Source organism: Leopardus geoffroyi, chromosome B3 (assembly GCF_018350155.1).
Source record: "Leopardus geoffroyi isolate Oge1 chromosome B3, O.geoffroyi_Oge1_pat1.0, whole genome shotgun sequence".
NCBI lineage: Eukaryota > Metazoa > Chordata > Mammalia > Carnivora > Felidae > Leopardus > Leopardus geoffroyi.
In genome coordinates this window covers 61,079,033-61,102,050 of record NC_059337.1, presented here as the reverse complement: position 1 = coordinate 61,102,050, position 23,018 = coordinate 61,079,033, and the positions used below count along the sequence as shown (strand labels likewise).

The following is a 23,018-nucleotide window of genomic DNA, read 5'->3' as shown; positions in this document are numbered from 1 at the left end:
TGGATAAATGTTAGGTATAATTAATAAATAAAAACTGATTTATATGAGAAGTGATATCTATATCCAGAGACAGACTAATAACTGTCTAGTCAATGAAAATTTCCTAGTTTTTATCAAGCAAAAAGGACATACCATTGTTAAAAGTAAACCTGGTCCCCCTCACCAAAAAAAGTAAACTAGGTCCAACACTCATATAAATGAGCATCCCACAATAGCAATAATGAAAGTTTTAAAAAAAATTTTAACATTTATTCATTTTTGAGAGGCAGAGAGAGACAGAGTGTCAGTGGGGGAGAGGTAGAGAGAGGGGGAAACAGAGTATGAAGCAGGCTCCAGGCTCTGAGCTGTCAGCACAGAGCCCAATGTGGGGCTCGAACTCACAGACCACAAGATCATGACCTGAGCTAAAGTCAGACGTCTAACTGACTGAGCCACCCAGGCTCATAAATCATAAAAATTTTAAGCAGACTGGTTATTAAATCTATACCTTCTTAACTTAATAGAAGAGAAAATAAAATAATTATTTATTATTTATTACACCCTTTGTTTACTCCATGCTAGGGGTCAGCAAAGTACAGCACATGACCCAAATGTGGTTATGCACTTTTTATAAATAAAAGTTTTATTGGAAAACAGCCACATCCACTTACTTACGTATTATCTAAGGTTGCATTTACACAACAATGGCAGAGTTGGGTAGCTGCAGTAGAGAGAACATTTACTCTTTGGCCCTTTAAGAAAATTTGGCTACCCCTTGCTCTATGCCACAACATAAAATAACATTTATTGAGCACTTACTATGTGACACACACTACAGAAAACAGGAGATAAAAAGATACATAAGATGTTTCCTGCTAGAAGGGACAGTAGGAAAGCAATATAGAGAACTATCCCTCTGAGCCAGTCCTTAAAGGATGAATGTGTATTTCCCAGGTCAAAATAAAAGGCCATCTGGGACGAGGAAACAACATGAACAAGGACAGGCGTGAAAATGCATGATATATATTTAAAGAACATGTAGTCTGAGGCTGCACATAGTACCATATAGTAGCATTTTGAAAAGAAAGCAGCAAAAGGTAAACTGGGACAAGGTGCAGAGTTTTATAAGCCTTCCTGCAGAATGTAAACATTTTACAGGTGATGGGGAAACATCAAGGATTTAATGAAGGGAAAAAAGATGGTAACACTGTTTTCGAAAATTCTAGGAATTTCACACGGTGTAGTTAAGTCCATGCTTCAATGTGTCTTCCTCCTAGCTCCAAACAATAGATGAATAAAACAAAACGAGGACATAAGCTCGAAAACAAGATAAATACCTCCAAATATCAAAACTGAACAAAAACTTAGAACAGTATATAAGGCTGAAGCTATGGTCATGTTTGACTCTGGGCCCAAAAAGCAAGCTACGGCAGTTGGGCTCGAACTTGGGAACAGCGAGATCATGACCTGAGCCGAAGTTGGACACTCAACCAGCTGAGCCACCCAGGCGCCCCTCCATTCTTTTCAAAGAAAGAAGGCTGAAAGTTGGCAACTGCTGCCTTAGACTACAACTTACTAGAAAGCTGTGGGCCTAGAAATACAGGAAGATACACATATGTCTTAGGCCCAGAAACTGTGCCAGGCCAGCTGCTGGCTTACCTAGATGCTATACCCCATATAACTATGGAGCATAAGAGCCACCTCTGGATTGGGAATTAAAAGCATTCAACCCAAGAATCTATAAAAAACTAAAATTTTAAATTAAGTCAAACAAAAGAAATAACGAAATAGCAAATACCAATAGTTTGTTGGTTTGTTGTATAGTAAAATACAATTCTACAAAGATTTAAAAAGTTAAAAAAGGAGACACAAAGACAATAATAAGAGTGAAAAGAGAGGGTGCCTAGGTGGCTCAGGTGGCTATGCATCTGACTGTTGGTTTTGGCTCAGGTCATGATCTCATGGTTCATGAGTTTGAGCCCTGCATCAGGCTCTGCTGACAGTACAGAGCATGCTTGACCCTCTTTCTCTCTCCCTCTCTCTGCCACTCCCCCACTTGCACACTCTTTCTCTTTCAAAGTAAATAAAAACTTAAAAGAAAAAAAAAGAATGAAAAAAGCTACAGATACTTATTTTTTTGCAAAGAAATACTATTAATAACTTCATGCCAATACAGTTGAAAACTTGAAAGATATGGACAATTTCTCAAAAATGACACTGATTCAAGAAAAAATAGAATCACTAAAAAAACAACATATTATTAAAGAAAATTAATCAGATGTTTAAAATCTCTATGGAGGAAGGGAAAAAAAGAACATTCGGCCAAAACACTATCATAAGTTAAGTTCTACAAAACATTCAAAAACTGGATAATCCTACCCTTACAAAAACTATTCCATAGAATTTAATACAGGGGACATTCTCCAACTCATTGTATTAGACTAGCATAACCTCGATGCTAAAACCCATAGATGACAGTATGAGAAAACAAAATTATAGGGGCACCTGGATGGCTCAGTCGGATAAGCGTCCGACTTCAGCCTGGGTCATGATCTCACGGTTTGTGAGTTTGAGCCCTGCATCGGGCCCTGTGCTCTCCATGCAAAGCCTGCTTCAGAGCCTCTGTCCCTTTCTCTCTCTGCCCTTCTCCTGCTTGCTCTCTCAAAAATAAATAAAACATTTTAATAAAAAAAATGTCATAAAAAAAAAAGAAAAAAGAAAAGAAAATTATAGGCCAATCCTACTATGAACATAGACCAAAAATTACAAATAAAATTCTGGAAAACAGAAGCCAGCTGTGTGTGTGTGTGTGTGAAGGCCAAATACTGGCATCTCAGAAATTCAAGAATGCTTTAACATTAGAAAATCAATTAATATAATGTATTACATTAAGAGATTAAGTGGGGAAATTCTACATGATCAGTTAAATCAACACAATCAAAACAGCTGATAAAGCTGACCATTCCTCATACTAAAAAAAAAAGGGCAGAAAAAAATACACTTAGTAAACGAGGAAAAGAAACATCCTTAACCAAACACAGAATATTTTGAAAAGTCTACAATAAGCGTAATTGTGAAATGTGCTAATATTGCCATTAAAGTCAAGAGCAAGAGAAGTATGGTCATTATCACTGTTCCTATTCAATATTCTACTTGAGAAAGGAGGGGTGGAAAGAAAACTATAAAGAAGGAGGAAGCAAAAAAAAAAAAAAAAAAGAAGAAGAAAAAGAACTACAGAAAATAAGACCGGTTAGTAAATGACCACAAAATTCCAAGTAAGGAATGGTGACCCATGAACTGGGTTAGTAAGATTAGAAAAAACACTAAGTAAAACTGAGACATTAAAAAATTACCAAACTCAATCAATTCAAAAATTTCCAAGTTTTGAGTTGGTAATCAAGTTTTGCCAAGTCTATTTTCAGGATACTGAAAAGATAACACCAATTAAAAAATCTAAAAATAGGAAGATCAAAAGAAGGAAAATGAAGAAAGTACAAGCAAAGTACCTAAGACTGTCTGATACACAATAAACATTCTTAATTATTCCATCCCTTAAAGCAATTTTACACTACCCATTACATATGACACAACTAGATAATACGAATGGTAAAGAGGAACAAAATGTACTTACTGGTAAAAAGACTATTAAGTGAAGTTTCTTTTGAGGATTCCTTTGAGGATGAAATGCCAACATGTACAATAAAAATGTATGGTGCATCTTGCCAGGTTTTCAGTGGATCGTGCATTGCCTGGAGAGAGAAAAAAATAAAGGACATCATACCTACAACTATTAAAACCTAAGAACACATGTTAATATGAAAATCTTGTTCCAGAATGTGCCCAGGAATATGGCTGAGTTCTTCATTTCCATTCATTAAAATAGTGGTAGGCACAATAAAACAAACAGGTTTATAGTACATACAATAAAGTTAGACTATAAGTTACTAAAAGACAGGACATGTTATAGCTTTATGCACAAAAATCACATACTTAACACTTATTTACAAGGAAAACCTCAGCTAAAAATCACTACATTGAATCTGTTTAATTAAGCCATGCTAGGATACTTGGTTATATTTCATACGGATGAACTAAAAAGATTTAAATCATCTCAAAACAAAACAAAAACCCATGATGCTGACAGTGAATTACATTATAAACACTAATTCCTGAATTAATTCTCTTTGTTCAATGTTCTTCTCAAGACTACCAGAATATCTTAGAAGCATTCACATCTTTATCAAAAATTTAATCATGGCTGGTCTACGTGGAAAGAAAAAGTCACTGTTTCTCAAAGTAAAGGAAGTGGAGGTAAGTGCCTCCATGTTTACAAAACTGGTTACTTGGGAAGAATCTGCTCCAAGGCCAGTGAATTTATACACAGCCTGAGCAAAAAGCCTTCGAGGATTTGTTGCCACACTTGCTAGGTGGGACAATGGACCTTCACAAACACAAGACGAAAACACAAAGATAAAGGAGATGAACACAGAAAATTGTTAGCTTCTTCTTTGTGTGTAAAAGGAGATACTGCTACTTAGACTTGCAATTTATTACCTGTGGTCTTAAAAAAAACTTTTGTCCAGACACCACTGAGTAAGCTTCATTGATCTATGAAAACCCTCAAACTGGGTAACAGATTTTGCGTATTTATGTGTTTTCCTGTAGAACCACAGGTTTTCTCAAATGCTCAAATTATCCTACAACCCAAGAAAAAGCTAAAACGAGAGTTCAAAAATTACATTCCATGATACAAACCAAAGTGTCAAAGTAGATTAAATGATTCCACAGCTATACATTTCCTAGGTTATCTCAGTAACTTAAGAACATAAATGCCATGCTGAATCATTCATTGGTTTATCTCTGTCTAAAGGACTCTTTACGACAAAATTCAGGAGCAATTTATGAGAAAAACTGAGAGCTTCAAAGTTACAGGTACATCATGTACTATTTATCCATATTGACTGAACCTTTCCTGAACTTACTTATTCAATAACCAATAAAACTAGGCATAACAAGCTGCTCTGGTATTAATTTTATGTATCTTAAAACTACCTCTTACAGGGGCGCCTGGGTGGCGCAGTCGGTTAAGCGTCCAACTTCAGCCAGGTCACGATCTCACGGTCTGGGAGTTCGAGCCCCGCATCGGGCTCTGGGCTGATGGCTCAGAGCCTGGAGCCTGTTTCTGATTCTGTGTCTCCCTCTCACTCTGCCCCTCCCCCGTTCATGCTCTGTGTCTCTCTCTGTCCCAAAAATAAATAAACGTTGAAAAAAAAAATTAAAAAAAAAAAAAAAAAAAAAAAAACTACCTCTTACAAATTTTAAAAGGGACTAATTAATTCTCATATTCTAGTATTTTATAAAGTTTCCATTTAATTCTGGACTATAGATATTTTGACCCTGTAAAAATAACATTCAGATGCCAGGCACTCTGTCATGTTTAATATTTATCACAGTCTTTAATCTTCACAATAACCCCATCAGATGAGTACCAATATTAGCTCCTTCAAAGATGTCCTTTAATAGGTGAATGGATAAAATAAACTGTGGTACATTCAGGTAATGGAATATTATTTAGCACTAAAAAGAAATGGACTATCAAGCCATGAGAAAACATGAAGAAACCTTACATTCGTAATACTAAATGAAAGAAGCCGACCTGAAAAGGCTATATACATTATACAATGCCAACTATATGACATTCTGAAAACTGCAAAACTATGGAGACAATTAAAAAAATTTAAAAAAGTAAAAACATAAAAATAAATCAGTGATTGCCAGGTGCTTGAGGGGAGGGAGATGACTAGGTAGAAGGAGTATTGAGGGTTTTTAGGGCAATGAAACAATTCTGGTATATATAATGGGGGATATCTGTCATTTTACATTTGTTAAAAACCAAACACTACAACACAAAGAACTAAAGCAGCTAATGTAAACTATGGACTTTGGCTGGTAACAATGTGTCCACATTGGTTATCAATTGTAACAAATGTGCCACAATGGTGCAGGAAGGCCATGGTGGGGAAGTTTGAGTGTGCATTTGTGGAGGCGGTATGTGGGAATCCTGCTTTTTGCTCAATTTAAGGAAAAAAACCTTTCTTAATATTTATTACTTTTGAGAAAGAGAGACAGAGCGTGAGCAGGGGAGGGGCTGAGAGAGACGGAGACACAGAATCTGAAACAAGCTCTAAGCTGTCAGCAAATGATGTCTAGCTATATTTTTGTGCACATTTATCATGTTTTCTTAGCCTAAATTCCTAGAGGTGGAGTTGCTAGGTCCAAATGTATGCACATTTTATAAGTACTTTTCTTGTGCTTGTCTAAGTGCTCTGGAGAAAAATTGTAGCAATTTATGGTCCCAAGAAAATAAGATTGAGCTTCCCTCTTTCCTCATACTGACTGTTATAATTTCAAATAGATTTTATACAGTTGTCAAGTTAAATTGTTACAAATTGTATTTTTAAAAAATTGTTGTAAGTGAATATTTATTTATATGCATACAGGACATATGTAATTGTGCATTTTCAGTGGTCTTCTGTGCATAGCATTCTTTTCAATTCTTCTCAAGGCTTGAGCTCTGTTCCTAGTGATTAAAGCTGGCTGAAAGATGACCCTGTTGAATATCAAAGTAGTATTTGCAGGCATTTAGTCAGAGTATAGTCAAAAGAAGTTAAAAAACTATCTTTCGTCATTCTTCCTGAAAATTTGCCTGAGAGGAGAATAGTTTAATAATTCTATTTTTAAAGGGTTCTCACAAGTGTAGCACCTCTATCCCCTTTTATTAAAGCTCTGATAAGACATTTTTTAGACAAAGGGGCCTCTCCTTGCTGCCCCTACTCCCTAAAAACAGATTTAACACTTTTATTAACTCAATTTTATGGTTCGATTTAAGCAATAATGTGATATATTTGCCATTATAATGTTTTTTAAATTAATAGATTTTTTTAGAGCAGCTTTAGCTTTATAAAAACATTGAGCAGGGGCTCCTGGGTGGATCAGTAGGTTAAGTGTTCAACTTCGGCTCAGGTAATGATCTAGCAGTCTATGAGTTTGAGCCCCTCGTCCAGCCCTGTGCTGACAGCTCAGGGCCTAGAGTCTGCTTCGGATTCTGTGTCACCCTCTCTCTTGGCCCCTCCCCTGATCGCACTCAGTCTCTCTCTCTCAAAAATAAATAAACATTAAAAAAATTTTTTTAAGAAAAGAAAGCTTGTGGTGTTTTTGTTCATCCTCATCCCATGTCCCTCTTACAAGCTCCCTGAAACCAAAGTTCCCACAGCAGTTAACAGCTGTGGAAAAACAGCAGTTTGGCAGCCATTGGAAAAAAACAGGAAAAGTTTGGAGATGGCCTAAAACCCAGGGCAGAACTGTCTGGCACTTATCTTTTATGCCCAGGGCTTATTTTTTATGACCTGATTCAACCTCTTTCAGTGGAAAGGACCCTATACTCAGGGCACTGTCAAAGACTCTCAGCAGCAACTGTGAAAGATCATGGCTGCCCCAGGCAATGTTAGGAGGTGGGGTTATTGAGAGGCTGACTAAAAACTTAAAAGGAAAAATGGGGGGGGGGGGGGGGGGGCGGGGCCTGGGTAGTTCAGTCAGTTTAGTGTCCAATTCTTGGCTTCAGCTCAGGTCATGATCTCCTGGTTCGTAAGTTTGAGCTCCAGGGCTCCACACTTACAGTGCAGAGCCTGCTTGGGATTCTCTCTCCCTCTCTCTTTGCTGTTCCCCTGCCCATGCACTCTCTCAATATAAACAAATAAACCTTAAAAAAAAAGTTCCTTCTTATTTACAAGTAACATTTATGGGGTGATAATTACAAAAACAAGACTGACTATAACAAATATGGAAAATACAGGAAACACAGAAGAAAATAAAAGTCACTCATAATATTATCCACAACAACCATTATTAACATTTTAGTGCTTAAGGTTTATTTATCTATTTATTTTTAGTAACCTCTACACCCAAAGTGGGATACAAACTCATGACCCTAAGATCAAGAATCACATGCTCTCGGGGCGCCTGGGTGGCTCAGTCGGTTGAGGGTCTGACTTCGACTCAGGTCATGATCTCACACTCATAGGTTTGAGCCCCGTGTCGGGCTCTGTGATGACAGCTCAGAGCCTGGGGTCTTGCTTCGGATTCTGTGTCTGCATCTCTCTCTGACCCTCCCCAACTGGCATTCTGTCTCTCTCTCTCTCAAAATAAATAAATATAATAAAAAAAAAATTTTTTTTTAAAGAATCACACGCTCTACCAATGGAGCTACCCAGGTTCCCTAACATTTTGGTGTTTAAACCTCCATTTTTAGGTTTCCTTTTTAAATAGTAGGATACTGGGGTGCCTGGGTGGCTCAGTGGGTTGAGCGTCCGACTTTGGCTCAGGTCATGATCTCGCGGTCTGTAAATTCGAGCTCTGCGTCGGGCTCTGTGCAGACAGCTCAAAGCCTGGAGCCTGCTTCGGATTCTGCGTCTCCCTCTCTCTCTGCCCCTCCCCCACTCATGCTCTGTCTCTCTGTCTCAGAAATAAATAAACATTAAATAGTAGGATACCAAGATAATTCAACACAAATATAAGAAAACTGAAATATGTTTAAATGCCCCAAATTTCCTACTACACTTACAGTTTTGTCTCCAGTAAGAGTAAGGTTTGTTCCATTCTCCTTAGCCTAAACATTAAAAAAAGAAAGTTAATTTAGAATTTTTACTTTATGCTTAGAAATACATAACAATGAAAACAATTACCTCTTGTTTTTCTCCTAAGAGAGGCAATCGATGTACAAAATCCCCAGAAAAGCTCTATGAAAAAAACATAACATTAAAATTAATGTTTAATAGTAAAAAAAAAAAAAAAGTTCAAAACCTACAAAAACATGGTTGAAGCAAAATACACTGTAACACTAAATAATATGGCATTGACAGACAGAAGATTTCCAATTAACCACAAACAAGTGAGAACTAAAAACTACTATCAAACTACATGGGCCACTCAATTTCTCTGTTAAGAATTAAAAATATTTATGAATAAAAAAAACCTTAAAACAGAAGACATATGCTTAGGATAGAGAGATCTTATGGTTCCCTCTCTTGCCTCATATGAGAAAAATATGGCTCAAAGCTATCAAGCTTTAGATACAGAAATGGAATTTCAACTTAGAATTTTTTTTTTAATGTTTATTTTTATTTTTGAGAGAGAGTGAGAGACAGTGTGTGAGTGGAGGAGGGGCTGAGTGAGAGGGAGGCAGAATCTGAAGCAGGGTCCAGGCCCTGAGCTGTCAGCACTGAGCCCAATGCAGGGCTTGAACCCACAAACCCTGAGATCATGACCTGAGCTGAAGTCAGACGCTTAACTAAGTCACCCAGGCGCCCCTCAACTTAGGATTTCTAACTCTTGGATCTACTGCTCCTTCCACCGCAACACTCTCCATGCCTATAAAAAACCACACTAATGTTTTCTTACCAGGTATCAGAAGATGAAGCATTCTCCTTCCTGAGTAATTAGAGCATGTATTCCAACTCTGTTACATTAGACTGAAGAAGGAGAGGTAACCTTACCAATAGGGATAATATGCTAAGACCCTGGAAAGATTATAGCAGATCTAAAAGCAGTGAACCTAGGGCAACAGTATACAGCAGGTAGCTTTCCATGATCAAATCTAAGAAAGGCCAACCAATCCTCCCAAGCTAGGGGATAAACCTATAAAAACTAAATGAAAGCCCCCTAACTAACATCACATTTTTTCCAGCTTTCTTATTCTATCATTTTAAAGATATCTTCTTTCTCCTCCAAATCCATAAAATCTAAGCTATCACAAGAACTCAATTATCAACTGTTATAGTTCAATTATGAATTTTATTTTATTTGCTTATCAATTACTAGTTATTAAAGTCTCATCAACAAACTTTACTTCTAGTAACTGGACAGAAAACTTAGCGTTCCGTGAATGCTTTGCCTCTTCAAGGCAATTTGCCAAATATTCTGAAGGAGTATTCAAACGCAATAAGAACAAAGAAAAGGCTACAGTTAATAATAACTATTTTCGACACCTATAAAACATGTAATTTTTCTATCAAAAATTGGCATCATATTCTATTTCTAAGAAAAAAGATTTTAGAATCAAAATTCCACTTACGTGATTACATATATGTAAGCATTAAAAATACATATTATTCACCTCTTCCCCTTTACTCAAAAAAAGTTGAGTTCAGGCCCGTAACAATAAAATCTAGAAACACTGGTATTTCTGGGAATGTATCAATTAAATGAGATCACAAAAGAACTGAAAAACTGGAAGTTTCAAATGTCTACCAGTGGATGAATGGATAAAGAAAATGTGGTATACATGTACAATGAACTATTATTCAGCCTTAAAAAGGAATTAAGTGGATACACGCTATATGGAGGAAGTTTGAAAACATCCTAAGGGAAAGAAGACAAACATTGTATGATTCCACTTCTGTGAAGTATCTAGAATAGTGAAACTCATGGAGAAAAAGCAGAGTAGTTGTTACCAGCGATGTGAGGGGAGGGGGTGTTATTGTTTAATGATTATGAAGTATCAGTTTGGGATGATGAGAAAGTTCTAGAGATGACTAGTATACCACTAGCCATCTCCAGAACTTGCATTGCATCGCTTCTCGGCCTTTTGGCTAAGATTAAGTGCAGAACTTGCATTGCACAACAGTGCAAATGTACTTCATACCCTTGAATGGCACACTTGAAAATAGGTAAAATGGTAAATTTTACTTATATTTTACCATAATAAAAAATGGGGATTTGCTTTTTACACACAAAGGAAAGCACATCCTCTTTTTGATGAGATAAATATTAAGTGGCTGAATGTGCAATTAACAGAACATGCTTCTAACTTATTTCTGTCAGAACAAAGAATTCAGAAGTGGGAAATGGAGATCACCAAATATAGAGGTATTATGTAGTTTATCTCTTCTATTTCCCTCCAACCACTATCAAACATTACCTGTGTTTTAAAGAGCTCACTGCAGTTCTGGAACAATTTTGATGATGTCTGGTATTTTCCAGACAAGCCTTTTTTTTCCTTAAGGTTTTCCAAATATGTCTCCACTTCTTCTGCCTGGAAAAACAAGAGAAAATACAACGCACACAACTTACTTTTCACAAGTAAAGTATTTAGAAGATAACAGATAGATTTTCTATAGGGCAGGTACAGTTTTGGATTTGCTATTTTAAAAACTTACAACATCAAATAAAAACTGTAATAATGTCCAAGAATCTAACGGTATTAGACTCTAACGTACAGAATTCTCCCTTTTTTTCTAAGCTCCAGTTTTGCATCTCCAACTATCTGCTTGTCATTTCTGTAATTCTGTCTTATGGCAACCCAAGATAATTTTGACATTCTTAACTTGTATTACCTATCTGGGGATCTGCTAAGCTCTTGACCAGCTTATCATAAGTTTCAAATGTATGAAGTTTTTAACTGTCAATTCAACTAGTGATTGATTAAGAGAAACATCAATAATGCTTCAAACTACATTCTGGACATATTATCATTTCACTCTAAGTTCTTCAATCCTTTTAGTCCTCATCATTATCAGTCATACCCAACATTGTATAACAAGAGCAAAAAACAAATCAACACCACAAAAAAGATAATGTAAAACCCTAACACAAGGCAGAAATTCAAAATGCTTAAGGTTTGAAAAACCAAGTGAATGGCAGACATTTTTTAAAGACCAGTTAGATTATCTTCAGAAAGGAAGAGAATAACAAATGGAGAACAGAAACGGAATGAAAAAGGCCTGAAAAATCCACCCTGGAGCCATATATCTTCAGTGCCCAAGTACGGTGTACTATGTCAATTGTGAAATGAGGTCTAAAACTATTTCCATACTACTACTAATAAAATAATAATGTTAATTGCCTTGTACTGATAATGCAAAGTAATGATGGATAAAATTGCTGCCCCTTATCAGGAACCAAGGCAGTGGCACCTAATTATAACAGTCGTCATTGTAGTCAGTCACAAACTTACAGCTTAAAAAATAATTTTAAATACCAGTTTTACATAAGAATGCGTCACTAAAGCAGCAAAAATTATTAATATTATTAAATCTGGACTGTGAGCACATGCCTTTTTAAATATTCTATGAGACAAAACGGAAAACATGCAAAATACTATAAATGACTGTCTTGAGATAAAACACTTTACAACTATTTTGACTTACAACCTAAGCTATCCACTTTTTTCATTTACCTAAAAGAATAACTGACAAACTAGTTATTCACACTTGGTTATTTGGGAAATATTTTCTTGAAAATGGGCAAAGGAAGGCTGTCACTTCAAGGACAACACCTGACAGTATTATTGCCAATGACAAAATTTGAACTTCCAAGCCAAAACTGGACTTCGGAAAACTTGTATCTTCCTCACCATGAGCTCAACAGCCTCCAGTACTTAAGGAGTTTCTGATGTGACAGAGGGTGATGCTAACAAATATAACTTCAAGTTAATTGTAAAATGAGGTAGTATTTGAAAGAATGATAAAAATCAGTCAACAAGTATTTTCTAAATAAACCCTGTTACAAAATCAGACATGGATAAAAGACCACAGTGCATGACACACCAACTCACTTAGTAGAAAAAGAACCCACTGATATGGTTTCAGATTCCACATTGCCACCAACCTTTAAGAAACTCTCTACTTGTTATGTGTTGGTACAGGATCAAAAAACAGTATCTACAATTATCTGAAAACACTATTAAGATATCATTCTCTTTTCCAACTATGTATCTGTGTGAGGCCACATTTCAACCAAAATAATATACCACAATAAACTGAAGAAGATATAAGAATCCAGCTGTCTTCAATTATCCAACATTAAATGAAAGGTGCTGCAAAAATACAAAGTAATACCACTCTTCTACGTTTCTGAAAAGACATTTTTATTTGTTTTATTTTTAACATAAAAAAACGTTTTTCATGTTAACATGCAATGGTTTATTACTGCTATTTTAAAATAAATGAATATTTTCTGTATTTTGTGTTTTAATTTCTAATACGGTAACCCACATGAACAAAGGCTTTTTGGAGACTGCAGTAATGGTTTTTTTAAATATTCAACGCTTCACGAATTTGCGTGTCATCCTTGTGCAGGGGCCGTGCTAATGTTCTCTGTGTTGTTCCAATTTTAGTATATGTGCTTGTTAGAAGGTGGGGGAGGGACAGTAAAGTACCCCCCAAATTGAGAAAGTATTTTAAGACCAGAAAACAAAGCAGGCGACTCTCTACAGTTTATGCAGGGTTTTATTCGGGGTAACTTACTGACAGGGGGAGGGAAATGGGCAGACTATGATTCACGGCAGCTGCAGTTATTCTCCACAAAGTCCAGACCTCAGTCCACAGATTTTATACAGTGAGGGGACACACAAAAGGACACTGTAGTGAGATCAAAGGGCTCCCATGTACCTCCAAAGGGCTTGCATGCATCTAATTAAAAGCTAAGCATTAATTAGATCTTGTGGCACCAACTGCGCATCAGGAGGGGGAAAGACTATGTTATCTCTAACAGATTAATGGAAGGCCAAAACAAGGCTCCCCCTGTCCCAGCCTTGGTAGACATTTTTAAGGTATGTATATTCATCTCCAAGGGGTCTGGAACACGTAGCCCCTCAAGAGAGGTAATCGAACACACATGAACAAGATGGAGGGCCAAAGATAGAGTCAGCACTGTCAGCACTTCTACAGTGCTGCCAAAGTAAGCAAGATTCTGCAGTAATTTTTAAGGGTTGAGACCAAAAAGTCTGTGAAATGCTAGTACAGTTAAGTCTATAAATTGGGAAGCACAGATTCTAACTTCAGCTTGTCTCCTACCTCCTCCTAGCTATGTGACACTCCTCCCTCTATCAGGTCAGGACCTGATGATATCTAAAGTCCAAGAAAAAGTTTGTTAATCTTATATTCCTTACCTTGAAGTTGTAGATTTCATTGTAACAATCAGCACTTTTCAGATACCAGGTTATATTCAAAGATACCTCACAAGGTTCTCCATCAACTATAAAAGAAGAAAACTTTGTGAATAAAGATGAGTCCCAAACAAAGCATTGTTCCTAAACTGTTACCACACATCTTACTTTTTCCTGCTAAATTTAGATACTCAAAGACCATCCCTTCTCCAAACTTGAGGTAATGAAATAATTTATGTAAAATAACTGGATATTCCTCAGATAAAAGTAAGTACTGTTATTCACAAAAGAACAGTTTTTGACCTGCTTAAGTTTATCTACTTTTATGCCTTAAAACCTCAGTTTCTGGTTCTCTGCTGGGAAAAACCTGGAAGTGACAAAGCAGTCCTAAGTTAAAACCACTCTTCTATTATCATTCAAATATTTACTGAGCAGAGCACTTAAGTATACAAAGCTAACTGACAGTAAGCCAGAAGAGACTAGGACCCTTAAAAGGCTACATTCTAGCTGGAAAGACAAGGAGTAACATTAGGGACATCACAAAGCAGTACTCAAAGCTTTACTGAGGGAAAAATTAATGGCTTAGACTTTGAAAGATACCAAACTGGACTACAAGACAAAGAACTACAAACAAAAAAGCAAACCTGGCTGGGGAAGGCAGAAGAGCAAAAGCAACACCGAAAGAGCATTAGACTCTTTCCAAAACCCACCTTAAGAGAAGCCTCAAGGAACTTCACGAAATCATAGTGGCTGCGTAACTCATTAAACGTAGTTTGGAACACAATATTCTAGTGGACCAATGCATTAGTCTGAAGATTTGAGAGTATAAATCTGACTATATGACTGATCAGCTGTCCCACCTGGAAGTCAGCTTATCTTTGATTGCAGCTGCACTATGGAACTCTAAGATACCTGCTTTATGCACATATGACAAAGATAAACATGACGGCATCTAGGAATCTAATTTTGATTAACGTAAGACGGGCACCTAATATTTGTTTTATTTTCTCAAATTAATTTTCAAGTGACACACTTTTTTTACAAGGTTCAATTAAAATACACAAAACTCTGTAATGCCTAGGTGGCACAGTTGGTTAATCATCTGACTCTTGATTTCAGCTCAGGTCACGATCTCTTGGTTCATGGGTTCAAGCCCCATGTCGGGCTCTGTGCTGACAGTGCAGAGCCCGCTTGGGATTCTGTCTCCTTCTCTCTCTGCCCCTCCCTGACTTGCCAATACGTGTGTGCATGAGCGCTCTTTCTCTCAAAATAAATAAATAAACAAGAAATAAACATTAAAAAAATGTTTAAAAATACACAAAACTCTGATGTGCTGAATAGAATTTACAGAAATGATAAAAAGGATATTGCAATCTCAATATAAACTACTCAGAAGAACCATACTAAGGAGAGATTAAACAGAAGCAAATAAGAAAATCCCCTAAAAGAAGATCTGCAGGAAAACTTGGCTGCAAAAATACTATTATGTTAAAAAACACCATTCAGAACTTTGAATGGTTAGATTTAAGAGACAAAATGGTCCTAGCAATTTCATGGAAAGCTATTTACCATACGCCCAAAAGTATAAAATCAGAGTCAAGGCATATGTGAGAAAGCAGAGAAGTAACAAAGTGAGAGATAATGTGATTTTCAGGGGCTTCAAATTCTCCAAAAATATGAAATGCAGACACTACAAAATATGCAGCTTGTGCAACTTGACAAAGCACCATTTGATCAAAATACAGGTAAGAAAAGACTACACATAATAAAAAGGTAGAAGAACAGCATGCAAGTTGTCAAGCTATCTCAAAAGACCAAAAACACTGTTCTCCCTGAGAGTTACTCGTATCTAGCACACCAACCTCTTAAGACTGACCAGTTTGTCAGAGTAATGTAATTTAAACCAAACTGAAGTCATTAGTCAAGAGATTGTATTTTCATGGATATAGTCTTCTCTTCATAGAAATTCTATAGGTCCCCTTCACTCCCACTAAACTGTAAGCTCAGTAAGAGAGAGGGCCTTCTCTATCATTTTCCTACTGTCTAAAACAGTGCTTCACATAATAGGTTTTTAATAAGTACACACTAAATGATTAAAACAATAAAATCGTCCAATTAAAACTTATAACTGTGCACTTTCATAAAGAAAGATGTGCATAGAAACACATACGGATGACCTGAACTTTTTTTAAATAATGTTTTTTAATTTATTTATTTTTGAAAGAGAGACAGAGCAGAGGGAGGGACAGAGAAGGAGATAGAGAATCTGAAGCAGACTCCAGGCTCTGAGCTGTCAGCACAGAGCCAACGCGGGGCTCAAACCCACGAGCCGTGAGATCATGACCTGAGCCAAAGTCAGATGCTCAACTGACTAAGCCACCCGGGCACCGAGCTGAACTTTTATCCCTGATCTTGAAATAGAGCTATCCATGATCATTTATTCCCTAAAATAAAACCATTTTCAAAAATAAAAGGAAGCTTTTCTTTAATGTGCAATGGGAAATTTTGGATTCAGATACAGTGGTTTTCTCACTGGACAGACTGGTTTAATTCCATGTAATCCCTACTTCCTGATAATATCTTTGAGCTTCCTCTTCCAAAGATCTAAATAACAAAATACTCCTTCTGTAAACAAAGGATCACTGAACATATTCGTGCAGAGCCAAAGGTCTGACACCTAAGTCATTTGTTCAGTAAATACCTAACAAGCACACAAAAGCAAAATTGGTGGTATCTAACAGAGGGCAGATTAAAATACCATCAGACATAATTTGTCTAACTGTAAAGTGTAAACACCAGAAAAACAAGAGAAGAAAATAAAGTTCACACAAGTATTCTGAAGATTACTCAGGGAAAAGACCTTACTTATACTACGTGTTTATGCCTAGAAAATGCCAGACTATTAAATTTCAAAACTTATGTTTAGAGAAGATCAGAGATAGAAAATAGGTAATTTAAAAGTTTAAAGATCACTCAAATAAAAACTTCATGAAATGCAAAAACTCACATTTCAGGAAGATAGTGGTATTTTTGAACAGGATCTTTCCAAAACTAAAATAATTTTTCCCCTGCAAAGATAAAGGAGAGAAAGATAATTAGCATAGATCACTTTAATTCCCAAGGCAGAATATAACTGTTAAAAAAACCTAAATTTATAAAATGTTTAAGTTAGTTTTCTAAACAACAACAAAATCGATATCCTTCCTTTTAGTAAAATTCAACCGTATCCAAACTGCAGAATTTTGTAGCTTGGTGCAGAGACATGATTTTTCCCCCACAGGCCATGAAGCAAGGACTCTAGAAAAGAAACTGCTAGAAATCCCAACTTAAATCTTCACGGGAGGTACTCCTTAATTAGTTCATTCGCTTTACTCACTAATCACTGTTCAGAATAACCAATCATTTCCTTAAATAAACTATTCTATGAGCAGACAGATTTAACTATTAACCATTTTAGTAACAATAGCTAAAATTCAGAACCTGAAGATCTTCACCAAACGAACAAAAGCTATAATGCTTGCCATATAAAAGCACAAATAAGATTTGGACATTACAACCAGTGAGCAAAGCAGAATCAAACAAAAAGGCCGACCGTGGTTTCAATAGGACTATTGCTTTTCGGCATTTCCTGCGTGCATCCGATTTTTGTGAGCTTACAGGACTATAAAAACTCTTACTTCCAATGAGGTGTAAAGGAGTGAGGTGGGGGACAGAAAGGGTCAACCTATCTGGCAAGTTGTCCAAAAGACAGACTACCTTTACCATGTCAAATTTTAGAACACAATTTCTACCACTTCAGCCATTCTCATTTTAGAATATATTTTTTAAATGCCTAGGCTTCCTCATCACACAAGGCTTAGAACAACCATTCGAAAGTGCAAAGGAAATCAAACAACTTCGTAAGTACAATCATCCAGTAACAAAAAGTGCAAAGGAAAAAAGTGATAAAGACACCTATAAACAGATCTCTCTCATCCAACCTGGGGTCACTGGATTCTGTGAAACTTCAGCTGAAAGGGAAACCGTTCTCCACCTATCATCCATCAACTTTACACGTCTCACGTAAGGCACTGAAAGTTCTCTCTGACTTAGCTGATAAGAAACCATTCCACCATTCTTCTCCGCTCCTGAAGCGGCTCTGGCACTCCTGCTAACCTACCCACAGAAGTGCACGGCTTTCCGCTCCAGGGTAGTGGATCCTTGCTATCCAGCGACACAGATGCTCCAGGCAATTCCACCCCTTTTGAAGCGGACTTTTGCGAAACCTTCATGGACCCCTAGGGCCGCCGTAGCCCCACCCCTTGCTCGTCCAGGCTCAGTTGCTTCTGAAGTGAACACTCACCGACGGTATCGGAATGTGCCACTTGGATCGGTCAGCAGCAGCGACAGGTGCCGGTCCTACACCAAGGAGCGACAATGGGGACGGCTGAGCCCCCAAAAGAAGAAGAATGACAGGCAGCACCTGAAGCCACGCAGCCGCCGCCATCTTCACAGCCATGGAGCGCCTACCGAAAGCATTTCACCGTCTTCCGGTTCGCCCCGCCCTCTTCCGGCTCTGCTCTGGGGGCGGGATCATCCGGGTCCTCGAAACCTAGCGGGGCTTGTTTGTTTTTCCGCCCAGCAGCCCCTCCCTAAGCCAGTCGTCACGGTCTCGTGTGAGGTTTAGAGCAGAAAGCGCAGGCGTCGTCCCGTCGTAATCTGGTCACCTTGGAGCGTTAGGATGTTAATCAAAAGCCACCTCCTCGTAGGTCTGCTTTTCTCCTCTCTCCCGCCCCTTAAAGGGGCTGGGGATTTTAAGCAAGCACCTCGTGTAGCGTTTGGCTCTCTCCTCTCGTTCGCCCCCGCCTCTCATACCTTCTAAGTCAAAGTGAGACGCGGGGTCCAGAAGTCTGGGAAAGCCGTAAGTCTGACTGCCTCCTTGGCAGGTAGTAGTGAGTTCTTGGTTTCTGGAGGTTTTTAAGCAAGGACTGGAATTTGGCAGGGGTGTAGTATAAGCACTTCCTAAGCTGTATCTACTGTACTAGATAAGCCCTTAAAAAAAAAAAAAAATCGTTGTAACCCTGAAAAGCATGATGGTGCAGTAGAATTTGTCTGGAGAACATCCACCTTCAGTACAGAGCAGTCCGGCACTTTCAACTTAAAACTAAAAACGGAAAGAGTGGGCCAGTTTTCAGTATCTGTGGCGTGAGGGTCACTGAAATAAACCTGCAGACGTTTGATCTGGACCGGGCAAGCAGTCTCTGTGCTACCTGGTTCTCACGCTCTAGATTTTTATCCTCTAGAGCTCTTTGAGTACACGCCCCCTCCGCTACAAAGACAGTTGCGGTTCCTAATGAAAGCACTTCCTTGTTGGCACTCATAAAGAAGAAAATTTTGTCAAATCTCCGTAGAAACGCTAGTTTGGGCCTGGAAAACCCGGGAGTACGTGTAGTTTTGCCACTTCTTAAGGACCTGGGGAGGACTCCATTTCTCAAGAACTTGATGGTGGTGAAGTGCTGGTTGTAATTTAGAAAGACTGCCCATCAATCAGTGTTTTAAAAACACCGCTTGGCGTTGGCCTAAGAGCTGAGAGCCGGTCCGACGGGCTGGGAAGCCATGGAAGCTGCTGGGAAAGAGGAAATCAGGTAAAGGCCCACTGGTCCTGCAGGGACTGACTTCAGACAGTAGGGAATAGATAGTACCTGAAAGTACCTGAAAGCAACATTAGGTTTGAAGGTTTTATTGATTTTTGGCCTCTTATTTGCATGTTGGATATTTGTGTATTTAATCTTTACCAGTAGTCTCAATTCCCCAGGGAATTAGTTGATATTAATAGCTAGTCCCTCACAAAATATTTTCAGGATGGTTTACAGAACAGTGGAAGAATTGTGATCAGAACCCTAACATGAATTTCAGGCTACACCCCCATCTTCCTATATTATTACAGAGTTCATTCTTCAAAGCTGAAAAGCAAGGATTGCAAATTTCTCTAATCTTTGCACGCTTGATTAAAGGAAACATTGACACAGACTATGTTAGTGAAAGATTTGACTTCCAAGAAAACAACTTTTTAGTACAGCCAAGTGTATCTGTGTGGGCTTGTTTTCATAATATCTTGAAATTTGTGTTCAATCATAGTTTCCTACATAATCATAGACATGCTGATTACAGCCGTATTCAGCAATATGTCTGCTTGAAGGCAAGTGTGTTTTTTTTTTTCCGTTTTATAGCCTAGAGTTGTTTTATTCATACGGAGGCTAATTTATTTTTTTTTTAAGACTTTTTTTTTTTTTTTTTTTTTGAGAGAAAGACAGACACAGAGATAGAGCATGAGCGGGGGAGGGGCAAAGAGAAAGGGAGACACAGAACCAGAAGCAGGCTACAGGCTCTGAGCTGTCAGCACAGAGCCCGACGTGGGGCTCAAACTTGGTAACGGCAAGATCATGACCTGGGCCGAAGTTGGATGCTCAACTGACTAAGCCGCCTGGGCGGCCCCAAGATTTTAGTTTTAAGTAATCTCTATGTCCCACATGGGGCTCGAACTCACAACCCCAAGATCAAGAGTCGCATGCTCCACTGAATGAGCCGGCCAGGTGTCCCTGGAGGATAATTTAAATACATATACTCAAGTAGCAATATATATGCATCTTGTTCACGTTCTATTCCAGAAACAGCTCTTCTGCGAACTTGGTTTGTTAAAAATTGGCTCTTAGATTGTCAACATTATCTTAGAAAGTAACAGATTTTCCTCCTACATCTGTTTCTGTTTTTACTCTAGCCCCTTGCACATACCTCTAATAAAGCATTTGTCAGGTTGATTCATGCTTGTTTGTTAGGCTCTTGCAGGAAGCTCTGACACAGTCCTCCATATCTTCCTCAGAACCCAGCACTCAGTAAGAATATTCTGCAAATATTTTGTTGAAAAAATGAGTGGATTATTTTTGTTTGTGTGGGTTGTTTTTTTGTGTGTGCTTTTGCTCCTTCCTATTTTATTGTTGTAGTCATAGCCTTCAGTCATTATTTTTAAAGAACCCTTCCTCATAAGTGACAATACTCTTCTTCCAGTGCTTTCAGAGTAATCCCAGAACTTGATATTTTGTTGTTTACCTTGAGTGATTTACAAAAGGATGTTTATTCTGCAGCACACATGCTATCATGTTAGGTTATGGCCATGACACAATTTTGCATTGCAAAAGTTCATTACCCACGTTCATGCTATAGTTAGAGAAGGAACAAAAATTGGATTCACAAACCTTGTGGAAAGTAAGTTTCTTAAAATGTCTTTTTATTTAGTGTTGAAGATGAAGCTGTGGATAAAAACATTTTCAAAGACTGCAGCAAGATTGCTTTCTACAGGTAAGGAGAGGAAATAATATTACCTAGATCAAAACATTGCAATATTGTAATGTTTATAGGCTTCCTAAGGAAAGAGTCAGTTAGGAAATACGGTCATTAAGAAATTCATTGGACAGGAGACCTTCACCTTTATACACTCACTACTATGTTATTTAAATTTCTTAATAAATTTATATTTTAAAAGTGTTTATGGCTTTGAATAGATAGTACTTTTACATATTTCAAAAGCCAAATAATATAAAAAGATATTCTTTGAAGAGTGTTACCCCCATGGTTGTCCCCTGCCACCCTATTCCACATCTTGTCCCTCTGAATAACCAGATTTGTCAATTTCTTATTTATCCTCCCGTTATTTCTTTTCATAAATACATTTATTCCTATATCACTGCCCTTCTTATACCAAGTAGCTTCCTATATATGCTGTTATGCACTTCTTTTTTTTTAATGCTAAATAGTTTATCCTGAGTATGTAGAGACTGTTCTCCCTTTTTATAGCTGTATAGTATTCCATTGGGTAGCTGTACTATAATATATTCAGTCTTCTTCCTATTGCTAGATCCTTGAGTTGTTTTTAATCTTTCAGCTATAAAATGACTGCCACAATGAAAAACTATATATATGTCACTTCCTATACATGCATAAGTATTTATAGGATTAATTTCCAGGAATGGGATGACTGGGTCAAAGAATAAATGCACTTAAAATTTTAACTATTACCAGATACCCCTCATAGGGTTTGTACTGTTTTGTACTCTCATCACCACTGTATAAGATGATCTCTTTCCCCAGAGCCTGAAAAAATATTTCTTTAAAATATTTTTGTTGAGTATCTCACTACAATTTTTGGTCATTTTACTTTCACAAAAATTGTATCCTATGTTACAACTTTCTAATTTATTCAGACTGCCCTAAAGGAAGAAAATCAGATCACTTAAATTCTGAATAGGTGCCTTAGAGGGAATTCTATAGGGAACTCTTGGTCATTTTGTTAAATCACTAGATTATACCGGATTTCTACTAGAATTTATTGAGTTTCTCTTAAAGTATACATTTCATGGAAAGTGGAAGGGAACTTAACAAGCTAATAAATATCATCTATGAAAACTGCCCCACCTTTTCAATAAAAGGGATAAAATGCCACCCTAGAGCAGTGTTATGTTGAACAATTTCATTAGTATTTTATTAGCACTCTAATAACAAAGTGTTCTGTTAGTGCTTTATTAGAGTACTAATACTGTCTGGGCCCAATACATTTATCATCATAGTGAATTTTAATGACTTCCACGTGGTAATATAGTTTGCTGAATGCTGACAGTCACAAATAATTCTCAGGCATTTGTATACTCTGTATCTGTAGGCGTCAGAAACAGCAGCTCTCCACAAAGTCCACCTATCAGGCATTACTAGACTCCGCCACAAAAGGCAAAGACAGCACCAAGTTCCAAATCCTCAATGAAGCAACTAAGGTAAAAAAGAAGTATTTTCTACAGAAAATTGTTTCCATACCAAATGGGGTTTGAATGAAGTAAATTTCCACAAAGGCTAATTAAAACTATGCATGCTTCAAAAATAAACTTTGTTGGAGAAATAATGTGATCTTTTTCATACGTACACGAGTACTTTAAAAGTAATATGAATATTTACTTACAGACTGCCTGCGTATCAAATGCTTTTCTAGGCATTTTACAAATATTATTTCCTTTTAATTAGTCTTCATAATACAGAAAAGTGACTAGGAAGTCACTTGTTCTAAATCACATAG

At 37.4% G+C, this 23,018-nt stretch overlaps 2 protein-coding genes and 1 non-coding gene across 17 annotated transcripts in view; 1 reads left to right on the top strand and 2 right to left on the bottom strand.

The window, feature by feature from the left end:
• TMEM87A (transmembrane protein 87A) overlaps positions 1–18,419 on the bottom strand; it is a 40,708-nt gene extending 22,289 nt beyond the window's left edge. For both annotated transcript variants that reach the window (XM_045448070.1, XM_045448071.1), the window contains exons 1-7: positions 18,264–18,419; positions 16,929–16,989; positions 13,925–14,010; positions 10,955–11,068; positions 8,721–8,774; positions 8,600–8,644; positions 3,611–3,728 (exon numbers count right to left, since the gene is read on the bottom strand). In XM_045448070.1, coding sequence (XP_045304026.1) covers positions 3,611–3,728; positions 8,600–8,644; positions 8,721–8,774; positions 10,955–11,068; positions 13,925–14,010; positions 16,929–16,989; positions 18,264–18,419 — 634 coding nt within the window. The remainder of the gene's footprint in view (positions 1–3,610; positions 3,729–8,599; positions 8,645–8,720; positions 8,775–10,954; positions 11,069–13,924; positions 14,011–16,928; positions 16,990–18,263) is intronic.
• On the bottom strand, positions 13,068–13,169 carry LOC123584520. Its single transcript, XR_006705488.1, has one exon. It is a non-coding gene; the product is annotated as a U6 spliceosomal RNA (small nuclear RNA).
• Positions 18,353–23,018, top strand: part of GANC (glucosidase alpha, neutral C) — a 75,222-nt gene continuing 70,556 nt past the window's right edge. For 5 of the 14 annotated variants that reach the window (XR_006704089.1, XM_045448063.1, XM_045448062.1 and 2 more), the window contains exons 1-3: positions 19,128–19,545; positions 21,194–21,256; positions 22,614–22,722. Coding sequence is in view for 10 of the 14 variants with exons in the window: in XM_045448063.1 (XP_045304019.1) it covers positions 19,517–19,545; positions 21,194–21,256; positions 22,614–22,722 (201 nt within the window). In the remaining 4 variants the exon portion in view is untranslated. Of the gene's footprint in view, positions 18,454–18,586; positions 18,666–18,707; positions 18,847–19,127; positions 19,546–21,193; positions 21,257–22,588; positions 22,723–23,018 lie in introns of those variants that run through there. The other 9 variants (XM_045448055.1, XM_045448059.1, XM_045448065.1 and 6 more) reach the window with 9 other exon arrangements.